At 42.2% G+C, this 16,592-nt stretch overlaps 1 protein-coding gene across 1 annotated transcript in view; it reads right to left on the reverse strand.

Moving 5' to 3' along the window:
* FAM234B (family with sequence similarity 234 member B) overlaps positions 1 to 16,592 on the reverse strand; it is a gene marked incomplete in the record, with an annotated part of 274,001 nt that overhangs the window by 93,435 nt on the left and 163,974 nt on the right. Inside the window, 4 exon segments of the mRNA XM_073592718.1 lie at positions 1,566 to 1,792; positions 1,923 to 2,046; positions 5,900 to 6,052; positions 12,276 to 12,357. Of these exon segments, the coding sequence (XP_073448819.1) occupies positions 1,566 to 1,792; positions 1,923 to 2,046; positions 5,900 to 6,052; positions 12,276 to 12,357 (586 nt within the window).

The following is a 16,592-nucleotide window of genomic DNA, read 5'->3' on the forward strand; positions in this document are numbered from 1 at the left end:
TGTTCCCTGGGGCAAAAAGGTTCAAATGGATACCTTTTGAGCCTGCAGGCTCCGCTTTGTCCTTCTCTTCTCTCCTCAGCGGTGTGGAGCTCTAACAATGCATGTCTGCTCCGCTAGGCTCCGCCTCCTGCCCCCCCCCGTCTGACTTTCTGTCAGAAATTCCGCTTGTGTGTACACGGCATAAGGGTACTTGCACACGGTAGTGCTGTATGAACATCAGATTTGTGGCAAAAATTTCCTGCATAAAATTGTGCATATTCTTCTAGCTTCTCTTGGTTTGTGTTGTACACGTGTAAAAAACTGGCCAGCAATGCAGACATTTATTTTGTTTTTTTACTGATCTATACACAGCACAAGTTTATGTGCTTGTATGTACAAGCTCATTGCATTTAGATCAGTATATTAAAAAAAATTCCTGAATGCTTGAAATCGTGGTATTTTTAGGTGTCTGTATGCAAGAGGCCCACGGCCAGTTGCACACAGGCATAATAATTTACTAATGTTTATACTCAGGATCTTGTTGACAGAAAGATCCAGAGAAAAATGTTCCATAAAGACCATAAATATGCATATAGGTGCGTAAAGGTGAGTAAAATTCTTCATTGCCAGTGTTAATAAACTTATTTATACTCGAGTAAACAAGCTTATAGACACATAAGCGTGTATGCGCATTAATCACTGCACTCATATGTAAAATTTTCTATTTTTGCTTTACAGCTCTATACTCATCGCTGTGCATTGTTCCATAGACAACAAATCTAAATTCAAATCAGTAAAAAAAAAAAAGTTGCATGTTTTACTTCCGTGTGCAAAAGGCCTTATTCTCCAAATTACTGGTTACAGAATTGTTTTTATCACACTTTGACTAGTGATATATTAGGTTTATAAAATTTTTCATAGCAATTTATTTTAATAACTGGTTACAGATTTTTACTGTACGTATTTATAACATAGTGTTCTACCTTTTTTTGAATAGTAAACTATAAAAATTAATAAGTTATTTGTTGAATGCTTTGACTCACAAGCCTGAAGCTTTTAAAAGTTGCACAGGTATTGATCCTTTTAATAGATGGTAGGAGGGAGAAAGAGAAGATCGACAGACTCGAAAGTCAGGAGTGTGAGATTTCTTGCGGTTTTAATTGCTAGGAAAAGTGGTGACCCCCAAGTCGTACCAACAAAGAGTGCACAAAAAACATGTATGTGACCCTGTCCAAAACTGGTGAGCTTGTGTTATTGCATTTATTGTACAGCATGCGGATACATTTTTGAGTTCATGATACAGGCAAACAACAAAACACGAATACTTTCATAGAACGTATAGCTTTCTCCTCCTAGTGCGCTTTTGACTATTTAATAAAAACATATGCTTTTGCTAGGATCTGGCTCACAATCAGATTTAAAAGTGTATTGAGAGATTAACTAATGCAGAGGCACAACAGTAATCTATGAATGCAAAATATGACATCATGTAGACCTATGTAATAAGCGAAGTTCATGCAGTTTTGTACTAATGACTTTATAAAATACTTTTGTATAGGCCACCAATGCCAAAATCACAAACTTACCCTTTGAGGTACGGCACTAAACTTTAGCCTGGCGAGTATTCTTTTAACATCTTCTACTTTGGGTTTCATGTTCACATGTCCTAGTGACAGTGCTCGACTGTTAGAAAGTGCCCATTTCATGCCTAGTTTACCGACTGTCAAATTTTGAGGTAACTTGTCTGTGTCCGGTCCCTTTTCTGCCATCATTATAGCAAGAACAACATCCTTCTCAAGCTCTATGATGCCTCCTGACAGATAAAAAAAAATCTAAATAAAAAGGCAGTTCAATGTTTGAAATGGTTAGATTACCAGCTAAATGCACAGAAGTGACATGTTTATTTCAGAATAGTTGCTGTTCTAGAATACTATCCAACTTACCACTCGTGGCAACTATGCTTGCTGTAACTTTGAAAAGATCTAGAACAACCCCAGGGTAGGTTGGGTAGAGTAAGTAGAGATGTCTGTTCAAATGGTCCTCCGATTTTGTATCCAGCGCCTGTTTCTTTGTCATAAAAGAAAAAAAAAAAAAAAAAAAATCAGGATCCAGACATTACCCAAGATAGCAGATTTTTCTACAAAAGGTTGGAAAATTAAGCTTTTACATGTCTGTTACTAGCAAACCACAGTTTTCCTTTTCTCCATATAAGAAAATATGGGATTGAATATTACCACCTTGCTCACTTGCATACACCAGATTGGTGATCTGTGTTCTGGGGACCCTAAGTGTGCACCCTACTGGTGCGCAGCCTTAGACTAGATAAAGGAAACAACACTAAGTGACAACTTAGGGGGGAACAGACAGATGAAGTCTGCCAGAGCAAAAGCCAAAGATTTTCTACATTAGTGGAGTCTCTTTCTCTTTTGGCACTTATGGCTCACCTTTGCTAAATTCGTGGAAACAATTATTAACTGCTCTATGTGAAGCGATCCTGGGACTACACCTTGTGAAGTGCTTCAAGTTGTTGCCAACTAGTTGTCCATGAAGGAGGTTGGTGTTTTTCTCAGCAGTATCTCCCGGAGCACACCCTCTCTGGTCTACATCTCTCTACTAAGCCTGTTTTGACCCCCCTGAATTAGGGGTACTGAAATTAATCGCTGCACCAATGCATTGCGATTCGGGTGTCCCCGATGCGTCATCGATGCATGCAACCCGAAAAATCAATTTCTTGCCCCGCCCCCTCCCGGGAGAGCGCTATGTGCGTATAGCTGTTACTAGTGTGTGTATATGCCGCTCATGTGACTCCCGGCTGCGCCTCCCTCCTCTCACGTCTCTCCTGATGTCAGCCCCGCCCACTGACTGGAGCTATCAGGTCAGAAGAGAGGCGAGCGGCTGACATCAGGAGAGGCGTGAGAGGAGGGAGGCGGGCCGGGAGACATGAGATGTGAAACCACCGGCAGCTGGAATGGAGATCGGGGGGAATGGTGAGCAGGCAGATCGTCCTTCTCATTACAGGCTGCCACCAGCACCGGCAGAGCAGCATGTAAGTACAGAGGGGGAGGGGGGCACTGTGATCCCAACACAAGTCCATATCATAGAATTGTCTTCTATGTGCCTTCATCACACCACAACTCTGCATTATTGTCCGCAGTCTCTGACCATCTCCTGTAGCATGTCCGCAGTCTCTGACCATCTCCTGTAGCATGTCCGCAGTCTCTGACCATCTCCTGTAGCATGTCCGCAGTCCCTGGCCATCTCCTGTAGCATGTCCGCAGTCTCTGATCATCTCCTGTAGCATGTCCGCAGTTTCTGACCATCTCCTGTAGCATGTCCGCAGTCTCTGACCATCTCCTGTAGCATGTCCGCAGTCTCTGACCATCTCCTGTAGCATGTCCGCAGTCTCTGACCATCTCCTGTAGCATGTCCGCAGTCTCTGACCATCTCCTGTAGCATGTCCGCAGTCTCTGAAGAGAGCTTGGAGCTCCTCTGCTGTCTCTTTTTTTCTTAAGAACAGATAGAATAAAAAAAAAAAAATGGAGTTCTTCTGACTACTTGAATTTTTTTTTTATGAAAACCATGAGCACTTGCGGACTTGCGCTGTAATCGTGATGCATCGCGGAATCGAAACGCTGACATGATAATCGAATCTTGAGGCCAGTGAAGATGCGCACCCCTACCCTGAATAAGGGCGGTCGCAGGCTTTCCGGTAAGCCTCCATTACTTCATCACCAGGTGGTGGGCAGCACTAGCGGGGTGGAATATTGACCCTGGGTCTCGCATTGAATACCAAACATATCATACTTTTTGGACATTATTTCACTTTCACTTTGATCAAATGAATTAATTTTTTAATAATTATTTATTTCCTTGCAATATTTATGAGCACTTAATTGGAATATATTTGTAGATCTGTTATTAATGATTGGATGTTATTCACTGTTGCTTGTCATTTGATTTATTAATTTATCACTGTTCACAAAAATTTATGTCATAGGTCCAGCGTTGCACTTTCCATTCTATATCTACGCGGCCTTAGACTACCTCAGCTCCCAGGAGAGACAAATCTTTCTGGCCCTGGCTCCATACCCACCCTACACCAATGTACTTTATCTCATGTAAGTACCCAGGATTGGCAACCTTGCCTGTTCCTGTTACTCCTAGTGCTATATTAGACGAATTATATTCAATATTTTGTAGATACTTTTGAACATCCGCCCCTAAGGTGTGTTATACATGAAACGCGTCGGTCATTTAGGATGCAGTCATATGCCTGCCAATAGGAATCTATCTAGACCCACTTTCTACAACCAATGATGTTTACAATGTATACATATCTTTTATAACATTGCAATGTGCCGCTCAGATGACATGTCCGTATATATATGTATGAATTTATAACAAACATTTACTTATCAATTCATTTTATATCCTATACCGTGAAGCCAATATGTATGCAATCATGATTTTTTTTTTTATGTCCATGCCCTGAATGCATGTGTGTGTATATAAATGAAATTAAGTTTTTACTTGTCTGTTCATAATTGTAATGTATTTATACATCCATATATGCCAATTAAATGCTTTTACAATCTATACCTCCACTAGTCAATGACCTCATCTAAAGTCCCAACCTCCCTTTTCTTGTTTCACTATTTAAAGTAAGCCTGTCAAATTAAAAACGAAAATCTCCACCCTGTCCTAGGCACCCTCTGATTACTTTTGCTACCTCTACTCCTTTGTTCTCTAAAAATCCCAGTCATTTTAGGACGTATTGTCTGCGCCCCCCTGAACGTAGTCCCTAGAGCCTGAGTGATCAGTCATCAAGCCCCAAAGCTGCCAAATGGAAATTAAGGTGCATGCAATTAATTGTGATGGTTTGTGACTTTACAGAGCAATATAGGCACTGGAGAGAACAAATTCTTTATTATGACAAGTTTACCTAAAATATACAGTTCTACTATATCTACACAATACAAGTAAACCGACCAATACTTTATATAAAATTAGCAAAATCTTTTAAGATACAAATACACTGTAGATAGACAGACCAGATCTCAAAGCAAAGCAGCAGCACCTGAGGTCAATTCAGTCACCTGTCAGGGGTTTATGCCTGCCTTTATCACCTGGACTAAAAAACTTCAAGTACTCTGGACATATCTCATACATCCATGTCGTTCTTCACTGCAGCCAATATTCCTAGTCAAGTCAACAGAATAGCTTTCACGCTGGATTCCACTTGTGTGGAAGCTCAGTTTCCTAAATAAAATATTTACCGATAAATGTGATGTAACAATATTTGTTACAGTGATTTTAGACTAGGCCTTTTATCTGCGTATCAAAAGGACACCTCTTTATAATTTCAGTTAAAGCAATCTCACAATTGAAAAAAGTTTTTTTTTCTTGTTTTTTATTTAATTGTAATCAGCTATAATTAACTCCTTCCCCCCCTTGTCAGTTTCCTTTTTTTAATGTGTTTTTACTCATTCATTATCATTTTATTTTTTGTTTTCATAAAAAAAAAAAAAAAATAGGATTGTATTTAAAAAATAACAATTTTCTTTACAAAGAACTTTGTCATGCTTTGTACTAAAAATGTAAATGTAGCATTAGTAACTAGTGTGATTGTTTTTTTTAATTGTTGTGATACATAGATGAAACGTTTAAATGCACTGGTTGTTGACAGGTACATTCTACTATTTAAGAAAATTGCTCAAGCCTTTCATCTGTTGCTTTTGGGGTTCTTTCAGTCATATATTGCAGCAATGCTGGGGTAGGGGGCCTGACATTAAAACACCTGGGGCCCAAAGTACATAGTTACCTAGGTTGAAAATTGACCCATTTATTTGTTCAGCCTAAAGAGATATTAATAAAATCAAAACACTGAGTACATCATTCTTACAGCAGCTCAAAATCTTACCGAGTTATTTTCTGTAGACTGTCCCTCTCCCCAGAAAAGGAATACGGATTTCCCATCTGCAGTTAGAAGTGACAAAGCTTTTACATCTCTTTCATGCCATGGAATCTCCCATTCCCAAAGTAATGCACTTGTGGATCCATCAATTACAACAACCTGGAAGACATTATATTAACATAGCACTTCAGTAAAAAAAAAAAAAAAAAAAAATCAAGAAAATAAAAATAGTATTTTATCTTTAGAAGATTTTTTTTGTTCCTCTTCGACTACTGCACATAGGTAATGTTGTTTAACAGCTCTTGGCTTAGCAGGTCTCCAATTTTTTGTTTACAGTACCTATAGCTGTTCTTTGATTGCCAATGCACAACCATGCCTAAGAGGTCTAAATATTGCGAAAACAGGACTCAGAACATTAGTCAGTATAATACAATTGGTCCTTTTTCTTAAAACGTGTCAAACAAGACCAAATATTTTTCATTATTCTACTAGTAAAGTGTGTCCCGTTCATTAAACAGGCTGAGTACATAAATGTGCTTCAGGTGCAATGGCAGCCAGTGCATGTGTGTGTCAGGTGCAGTGAAATGGAGTCCCAGAGTGTGGGATAGCCCCTACAATCATACCAGACTCTTGCATAATGGTCTGGTAAAGATGCTGAAGGGTAGTCTCGTTTTCTGGCAATTTCAATTGCATTATCTTTCTTTGAAAATGTGCCTTTTGCTTTAGCACATTGTACAGCTGCACCACTTCACCTGCAGGCTGAGGACATACCCCATGGTATTTGAAGGAATTGTGCATTTTTAATGTTGCCCTTTAACCCTTTTTAAAAGTGCTGCTCCCTCAAGGATAGCACATGTTCCCCCCCTGGAAGTGCCCATCTCCCCTTGCCCTTTGTCTGGCAATCCCTTTCCTTAAAAAATGGCAAAATGAATTTGCAGGATTCATCCCTCATAGGCTTCTAGGGGGTTTGGGGAACAATCCCAAACTTTTTTTTTTTTTTAACAGTTTGGTAAATGTCTCTCCAACTGAACCCCGGCCCCTTTGGCTCATCACTAATAACAATATAGCGTGAGGTCTGAAAGTCAACAATTTTCCTGCTCATCATGGGCCTTTCACAAATCCAGATGAACTGGTCCAATGGAATTTGAAAGGAGTAAGGGTAGTAGCAGAATTGAAATTAATAATGCTGATTCGTTTTCACAGAATTGTCATCCTAACTGCAGACAGTCTAACTATAGCCAGGAGATTATACAGTGCCTTGCAAAAGTATTCACCCCCTTGGCATTTTTCATGTTTTGTTGCCTCACAACCATGAATTGACATGGATTGTTTGAGAATTTGCATCATTTAATTTACAGAACATGCCCACAACTTTGAAGATTTTTTTTTATTGTGAAGCAAACAACAAATAGGACAAAATAACAGAAAAAGTCAATGTGCATAACTATTCACCCCCCTAAAGTCAATACTTTGTAGAGCCACCTTTTGCGGCTATCACAGCTCCAAGTCGCTTTGGATAAGTCTCTATGAGCTTGCCACATCTTACCACTGGGATTTTTGCCCATTCCCCCTTGCAAAACTGCTCCAGCTCCTTCAAGTTGGATGGTTTGCGCTTGTGAACAGCAATCTTTAAATCTGACCACAGATTTTCTATTGGGTTGAGGTCTGGGCTTTGACTAGGCCATTCCAACACATTTACATGTTTCCCCTTAAATCACTCAAGTGTTGCTTTAGCAGTGTGTTTGGGGTCATTGTCCTGCTGGAAGGTAACCCTCCGTTCTAGCCTCAAATCACACAGGGTGGTACAGGTTTTGCTCAAGAATATCCCTGTATTTAGCACCATCCATCTTTCCCTCAACTCTGACTAGTTTCCCAGTCTCGACTGCTGAAAAACATCACCACCATGTTTCACTGTGGGGATGGTGTTCTTTGGGTGATGTGATGTGTTGGGTTTGCGCCAGACATAGCATTTTCTTTGATGGCCAAAAAGTTCAATTTTAGTCTCATCAGACCAGAGCACCTTCCTCCATACATTTTGGGAGTCTTCCACATGCCTTTTCACAAACTCAAAAACGTGCCATTTTGTTTTTTGCTGAAAGTAATGGCTTCCTTCTGGCCACTCTGCCATAAAGCCAAACTCTATGGAGCGTATGGCTTATTGTCGTCCTATGTACAGATACTCCAGTCTCTGCTGTGGAACTCTACAGCTGCTCCAGGGTTACCTTAGGTCTCTGTACTGCCTCTCTGATTAATGCCCCCTATGGCCGGTTCATGAGTTTGGTGTGAGGCCGCCTCTTTGGTTGCGGTTGTGCCATGTTCTTTACATTTGGTTATGATAGATTGATGGTGCTCCTAGGAATCATCAAAGATTTGGATATTTTTTTTTTATGACCTAACCCCGACTTGTACTTCTCAACAACATTGTCCCTTACTTGTTTGGAGAGTTCCTTGGTCTTTATGGCAGTGTTTGGTTAGTGGTGCCTCTTGCTTAGGTGTTGCAGCCTCTGGGCCCTTTCAAAAAGGTGTGTATATGTTTCTTAGCCCATCCCTGAAAGGTTCTGAAACACAAACATTTGTTATTGTCAGTGGTTCCAGTATACTTTCCTAGTTGGGTAATGGAGTCAAGGACGATGAAAAGAGCATTATCACAGTGTTGCATTTGGGGAGTATAACACACACTCCCTGATTTCCTTGCATGCGTTGTATTGCACGGTGTTAAAAAACAAGGTGGCCGACGTTCGATCTTTGAGCCATTTGGAGTGTGGTCCAGGTTTCCCTCTGCTGGTGGTGTGACATCAACTTCCTTGTGGAAAAGGCCCTGGCTGGGTATTAGCCGCAGGCTCTCTTATAGCTTGCCTCTGGTAACCGTATATCTATGTGGTGATGGTGCACTGTCATCAAGAGGTGTTTTGGTCAGCACTCACATATGTGCCCTTTTGGATTGTGTCCTCAATTTTCATCCTAGTCACATTCAACTGTTCATTTCAGACACATCGAATTGTTTTGAACTTACTCAATAATATATTTTTTTCACATTTATTAGCACTGCTATATTGTTTTATTGTGTATATGTAATGACAGATCATGTCACAATTAGATTGCACACAGGTGGACATCATTTCACTAATTATGTGACTCCTGAAGGTAATTAGTTGTACCCAAGTTTTTTTATGGGCTTCATAACAAAGGGGGTGAATACATACACACATGCCAATTATCAGTTTTTTAGTTCTGAAAAATAGTTTTATGTATGTATTTTTCTAATTTTACCTCACCAACTTAGACTATTGTGTTCTGATCCATCATATATAATTAAAATTAAAAAAAAACATTGAACGAAAGGCTGTAATATAACAAAATAGGTAAATAGCCAAGGGGGGGTGAACACTTTTGCAAGGCACTGTATATATTGATCAATGTATTAAAATCCATTTGTATTCCTTAATCAGATACTAATATTATAACTTACATGTATTTGACATTTTATATTTTGATAAATTACATCCTCAGAGCTTCTCTTTTAAACTGTCCCTTGACCTCACCGCTACATTGCCTTTCTATGTATGCCCACTGTGCCAGAAGCTACTGAGTCCTGTACGAGTCTACTGTACACACTCACCCCCACTTAGACTACAACTGTTTAAAGCACCGCACACATGGGCAGCATGAGAGGGATATACAGAGCCACGCCTCTCAGCAGCTCTGTGTCCCTCTTGCGCTACCTGTGTGTGCGCGCGACACTCTGAATGACTGCATGTACAGCTGTAAAACGCAGCAGGAGTTCCACGAAGAAGAGACTCTTACCAGGATTCTATAGGTCCCATCAGCATAAAGGGCACACACAAAGTAGCAATGTAGTAGCACAGTCAGGGGACAGTTTAAAAAGGAAACTTAAAGAACGAAGTTTATAAAACAAAAAACAAAACAAACAAAAAAAAAAAAACAAAAAAAAAAAAAAACAAACAAACAAAAAAACAAAACCAAAAAAACAAAAAACACCAAAATACATGTAAGTTATAGTATCAGATTTTGGAAGAAATTACTTTTAATAAAACTCTAATCAATGAATGTAGGGTGGCGAACATTTAAAATAAAAGTACAGAAAATGCATCTGCTACATTTCTAAGTAGGTTTAGTCCTAGATGTTGGCTTTGTGTCTTAAGCCTCATACACACGATAGGACTTTGTACAAACTTTCCCGTGGATTTTTGTACAAAGGGCGTTGGCCATGAACTAATTAAGCATACACACGGCAGGACTTTTTCATCCAACTTTCACCAAATCACGTGGTTCTTCAGCTCTTTACCGCCACTGTATTGTTGTCTGATCTGCATTGGTTCTGAGCATGCATGTTTGTACAGTAGGTGACCGCGATATTGTGTCAATCTCGCCGGTTATTGGTGAGATTTGACACCTGCGAGCCTTGTCGCGGGGGCCAGCGCCTAGCTGGCTCGCTCATCGGGAAAGGAAAAATGTGTTTTTTCCTTTCGCGATGAGCGGCATGCATTGCCAACAGGTGTTTGGTATGAATCATGAGGGGGAAATCCACGCCAAATTTTAAATAAAAAAACAGCATGGGTACATAGCATGGGTTCCCCTCCAGGAGCATATCAGGCCCTTAGGTCTGGTATGGATTTTAAGGAGAACCCTCTACACCGAGAAAACGGCGTGGAGGTCCCCCCCAAAATCCATACCAGACCCTTATCCGAGCACACAGCCCGGCCGGTCAGGAAAGGGAGTAGGGACGAGCGAGCGCCCCTCCTCCTGAACCGGACCAGGCCGCATGCCCTCAACATGGGGGGTGGGAGCTTTGGCTTTTTGCGCATCTTGCGCATGGCATTACAGCGGGAGAGAGCGTTGTGTCAACATCGGAAGAAGAAGAGAGAAGAGGGAACAGGACGACGGAGAAGAACGGGCTGCTAGCAAAAGAGCGACAAAAGAGCAGAAGATAGCGGAGGAGCCCAGCAGAACTGGAGACCTGGAGAGAGGCCGGAGAGCGGGAGCAGAACCGGACACCGGGAGAAGAGGCCGGAGAGAGCAGAGAAGTCGGAAGAGACACTCGAAGTCGGAAGAAGACCCCCAGAGCTGCCTAATAAATTACTTTAAAAACCTGGTGTTTTTTCATTGACACTTTTTTCCCCCAGGTGAATGAGTAGGGGTACGATGTACATAGGGTGGGGGGGTCGGGATCTGGGGGCCCCCTTGGTAAAGGGGGCTCCCCGATTCCAATAAGCCCCCCCCGCCCACAGATCCCGACAACCAACGTCCAGGGTTGTCGGGAAGAGGCCCTTGTCCTCATCAACATGGGGACATGGTGCTTCGGGGTGGGGGGGGGGGCGCAGGGCGCCCCCCTGCCCCAAAGCGCCCACCCCCCATGTTGAGGGCATGCGGCCTGGTACGGCTCGGGGGGGCGCGCTCGCTTGCCCCCACCCCCTTTCCTGAACGGCCTGCGTGCTTGGATAAGGGTCTGGTATGGATTTTGGGGGTGACCCCCAGGCCATTTTCTTGGCGTAGGGGGTTCCCCTTAAAAGCCATACCAGACCTAAAGGCCTGGTATGCCCTTGGAGAGGAATTCCCTCTCGCATTCGCTGCAATAAGAAAATGTGTTTTTCCTATTGCAGCCAGCGCGAGATGTACAGTATCCTGTCGCCGAGAATCAGCGCGATGGGATCGCGCTGGAAACATTCTCGCGGGCAGGTACTGTAATTTGTACAAAAGTCCGATAGTTTTGTGTACACACGATCGGACTTTGCTCCATCGGACTTTTGTTGCCAGAAAGTTTGTCCGTTTGCACAACCAACAAAAGTCCGATGAAAACTGAAAAAGTTTGTCCGATGGAGAGTACACACAGTCGGATGCTGCCTTAAAACAGCCTATTTGCATGTTTGTTGTCAAAAAGTCCGATCGTGTGTACGGGCCTTTAGAGAAAGCAGAATTTGGATGAATTTATTCACATTTATGGAGAGGAAACTGGACTTCGACCATATCTTCTGACTGAGGGTGAATTCTTTTCTAAGTACATAAAGAGCAAAAATTAGTTCGGTAATAAAGTTATGACTTTGGTAAAAAATGTGTAATCAGCAAATGCCCTCTTTGCAACATGTACAGCTGTATATGGATCAGTAAGGCATGTACACTGCACTGAGAAATGTGTATGTGATATGGATGTTGCTATTGCATACTGAATTCTTTTAGGATTAGGAGCACCATGAGCATTTCAGATAAAAGAACAGGGGAAAATGCGGTTTTTGTGCATTTATTTGGTTAGGTTGCCTTCAGTCCCTACAGGCCTTATTTATACATTATGTAGTCTGACCATTCTGAAAAAAAAAACTGTAAAAACACAAAGTAGTACATTTTGTCCAGTATATAAAGGACATACCTTTTTCATATCATTGCTACTCTGAATTTGTAAAAAGAAATCCAGATTCCCATCAGTGTTAAAATAACCGGGCTGAGGAATACTGTAGAAAAAAAAAAAAACATAACTGCCAAAATTAAACAATGGAAATCTACAAATGTTGTTGCCCTGTGTGCCAGAAATGGTATTAATAAAAATAAAAAAGAAAAAAAGAAACATATGTTAAAGCAGTATTAAACCCAAGGCAAACTTTTGTTATATTGCAGCTTACTCTCTTCTCCTGTAGTAGACCGGTGAGAGTGCTGGCAAAGACAGAGCCCATCCCAGCTCTAATGATACAGAATACAACAAAGATCTTATAGGCCGCACATCACTGCAAGACCTTGAGGCTATGTGAAATGACAGCCGCAGCCTGGGCTCCAGCCAAGCCACACCCCCAATGTTTTTCACTCTGCTCCCAGAGCTTAATCCCCATGTATGTAAAAATGCAAAACAATCTGGCAGTGAAAGGGTTAATCCCAATTCTGCATTATCAAAGCCAAAAAAAATGCAGGGCGTGGCACAAAAACTGGAGTTAGACTTACCAGTAACTCTATTTCCAATAGTCTTCCAGGACAGCCCTTGAGAGATGGAGCTCCTCCCGTTGCCACAGGAAACACATTGCCCATTTAGTTCAAAAGGCGGTTCCACAAGCCCATGGTCAGTCATCACCAAGAACAGAAGGATGGAACTGAAAAATATAATCAGAACAGGTAATATCACCAATTCACCAATTTAATTCAAGGGTGGGATTGTGCTGTCCTGGAAGACTACTGGAAATAGAGTTACCGGTAAGTCTAACTCCAGTTTTACCCAGTTGTCTTCCAGGGCAGCCTTGAGAGGATCCCCAAAGTACTCACCAGATTAGGGGGAGGACCACAGCTTGGAGGACTTTCCTCCCAAAAGCCTGGTCCGGACTAGATAGTAGATCTAGTCGGTAGTGCCTTATAAAGGTTTTAAAGCTTGACCATGTAGCTGCTTTGCAGATCTGCTCTGGGGTGGCACCAGCCTTTTCCACTCAGGATGCCGAAAGCGCTCGTGGAGTGTGCCTTAATACCCTTAGGAGGTTCCTTATCTATGTGATAGCCAACTTGAGCCATCTGGCTAAAGTGACTTTAGGGGCCTTTCGAGCCTTACGTTTATCGGAAAGCAGGAAAAAAAGTGAATCTGCTAACTTAAAACGCCGTAGTCGCTTCTAGTTAACTTAGAATGCACCTTCTAAACATCCAGCAAGTGAAATTGCCTTTCTTTGTCATTTGAGGTATTTTGACAAAAAGTAGGTAGAGTAAATGTCTTGGGGATTTGTGAAACTTAGACGCCACTTTCGGCATGAACCTGGATCCGTCCTTAGGATGGCTCCATCGTCCAGGATCTGCAGGAAGGGCTCTCTAATGGAAAGAGCTTGCATTTCACTCACTCTACGAGCTGAGGTGATTGGGACTAGGAGCACCGTCTTAAGAGTGAGTAATCTTAAAGTGGCTTCTGAGATCAAAGGGTGCCCCTAAAAAGGCCCTGAGGACTACTGATAGGTCCTAGGTTGGGGTCTTGTGATCCTGGACTGTTCTGTGTTGTGCTATTGCTTTGCAAAACCTCGAGCTAAGGGTGATCTTCCTGCAAGCATTTTTCTAGATACACACTTAAGGCAGCGACGTGTACTTTAATTGTACTTAGCGACAAGCCTCGATCTATCCTTTCCTGAAGAAACTCTAGGATGTTTGTTGTGCTCCTGCTTTCATCCCCTCTACCGTCTAACCATGCATTAAACTTCTTCCAGATTTTGCCATAGATAGCTCTGGTGACCAGTTTTCGACTATGAAGCAAAGTTCGGAGAACTCTTTCGGATATTCCTTTGCGCTCTAGGATCTCTTCTTCAGTAGCCACGCTGACAGCTTTAGCGTGGCGGGTTGTGGATACACCAGCGATCCCTGTGAGAGAAGATCTTGTCTGAGGGGTAATCTCAGAGGGGGTTGGTCTGCTAATTTGAGAAGTGTTGTAAACCACGGTCTCTTGGGACAGAACGGTGCTACTAAGATTGTGTCGCTTCCAGAATTTGGCTAAAACCCTCGGAATGAGGTGGAGGGGTGGAAACGCGTACAAAAGGCTGAAGACCCAGGGGTTCTGCAGAGCATCCACCGCTAGGGGTTGATCTCCTGGGTATAGCGAAAAGAAACTTGGGACTTTCGCATTTTTCCTGGTCGCGAACAGATCCACTTCTGGTTTCCCCCAGTATGCCACTATGTCGACCAACGTGGTGTATCTGGATTTTGCAAAAGCATTTGACACAGTTCCCCATAAACATTTACTGTACAAAATAAGGTCCGTTGGCATGGACCATGGGGTGAGTACATGGATTGAAAACTAGCTACAAGGGCGAGTTCAGAGGGTGGTGACAAATGGGGAGTACTGGGAATGGTCAGAGGTGGGTAGTGGGTCCCCCCAGGGTTCTGTGCTGGGACCAATCCTATTTATTTTGTACATAAACGACTTGGAGGATGGGGTAAACAGTTCAATCTCTGTATTTGTGGATGATACAAAGCTAAGCAGGGCAATAACTTTTCCGCAGGATGTGGAAACCTTGCAAAAAGATCTGAACAAATTATTGGGGTGGGCAACTACATGGCAAATGAGGTTTAATGTTGAAAAATGTAAAATAATGCATTTGGGTGGCAAAAATATGAATGCAATCTATACACTGGGGGGGAGAACCTCTGGGGGAATTATAGGATGGCAAAAGGACCTGGGGATCCTAGTAGATAGCAGCAGCTTGGCATTGCATGCCATTGCTGAGCCTAACAAAGCAAACAGAATATTGGCATGCATTAAAAAGGGGATCAACCAAATCTATTCTCCTACCAAGTCATGTCCCTCCAATGCTGGCAAGATCACTACATCTATACCCGTTTATTTGGAACAAAAATTCTTTGGTCTATTTAGGGGCACATATTAGTGCAGACCAGAAATTGCTATACGATCTAAATTATGGCTCCCTTTTGACAGGGATAATAGCAGACATGAAGAAGTGGAAGGGCCAGTACTTGACTTGGTATGGACGAATAAGTGCTATAAAAATGAATATATTACCTAGCATAATTTATATATTGCATACGGTACCGATTACATTACCAGAGACCCTTTTTAGACAAATAAGAAAGTCGTTTGTGGCTTTTGTATGGAGTGATAGAAGACCAAGACTGGCGTACGACATCCTGCGTAGGTGTAAAGCAGAAGGGGGAATGGGATTACCGGATATTGCATTGTATTATAAGGCCATGGCTTCAGTTCGGATTCTGAACTGGTGCCATGATTCTCAGAATAAATTATGGGTTCGATTAGAAAAGACAATGGCAGGGAGGAACCTGGCAGGGGCCCCTTGGATTCCAAGTCCATCAAGAGGGCTTTCACAGTGGGCTTTCACAGTGGACATCACCATTGACACAAAATTCCTTGTTAGTATGGGATGATCTGAATAAGATGGGCAAATATGCACCCCAGATGTCCCCTCTGGCTCCACTGGAGGGATTCCCTTGGTTCCCGCCAGGGGAGGAGACGGGATATCTGGGGGCATGGGGTCAGGATGGAGATACCACGTGCGGCAGGTTTGCTCAACGGAACTGACATCAAGCTTAGGGAATATACCTTTAGCAGAATGGAAATATCAGCAAATGGTGAGTTTTTTTTAATAAAATAAAGTCTACGATAAGATCCCTAGATTCACTCACTATATTTGAAAAGCAGTGTGTACGGCTGTCAGAGGCTAGACATTTGCGGTCACAAATGTATAGAGTGATTCTAAGTGGGCAAGACGTGACGGTTCCCTATTTTGTTAGAGAATGGGAAAGGGAACTGGACCAGACACTGACAAACCCACAAATTAAAAAGATGATCAAATGAACCCATTCCATATCTAAGTTCAAGTGTGCAGGAAATGGCTTATAAATTTTTAACAAGATGGTACAGGACACCAGTTAAATTATCACAGATGTACCCAACAGCAGACGATCACTGTTGGAGAGGCTGTGGGCAGAAAGGAACATTTCTCCATTTGTGGTGGACATGTCCCATGATTAAATCATTTTGGGATTCAGTTGCCCCATGGATTGAGAAATTGACCCCTAGATCCCTGGAATTTACACCCCTACATTATTTATTTCATGGGATACTTGGGCCTATCAAAGTCTACAGGAAGAGCATTACCCCGCACTTACTAAATGCAGCGAAATTAGTTATACCTAAATATTGGAGGCAGACTCACTGCCCTACTCTAATATACTGGAGGAACGAAGTTAACGCAATAATGGA

This window comes from Aquarana catesbeiana, linkage group LG07, assembly GCF_042186555.1.
Source record: "Aquarana catesbeiana isolate 2022-GZ linkage group LG07, ASM4218655v1, whole genome shotgun sequence".
NCBI lineage: Eukaryota > Metazoa > Chordata > Amphibia > Anura > Ranidae > Aquarana > Aquarana catesbeiana.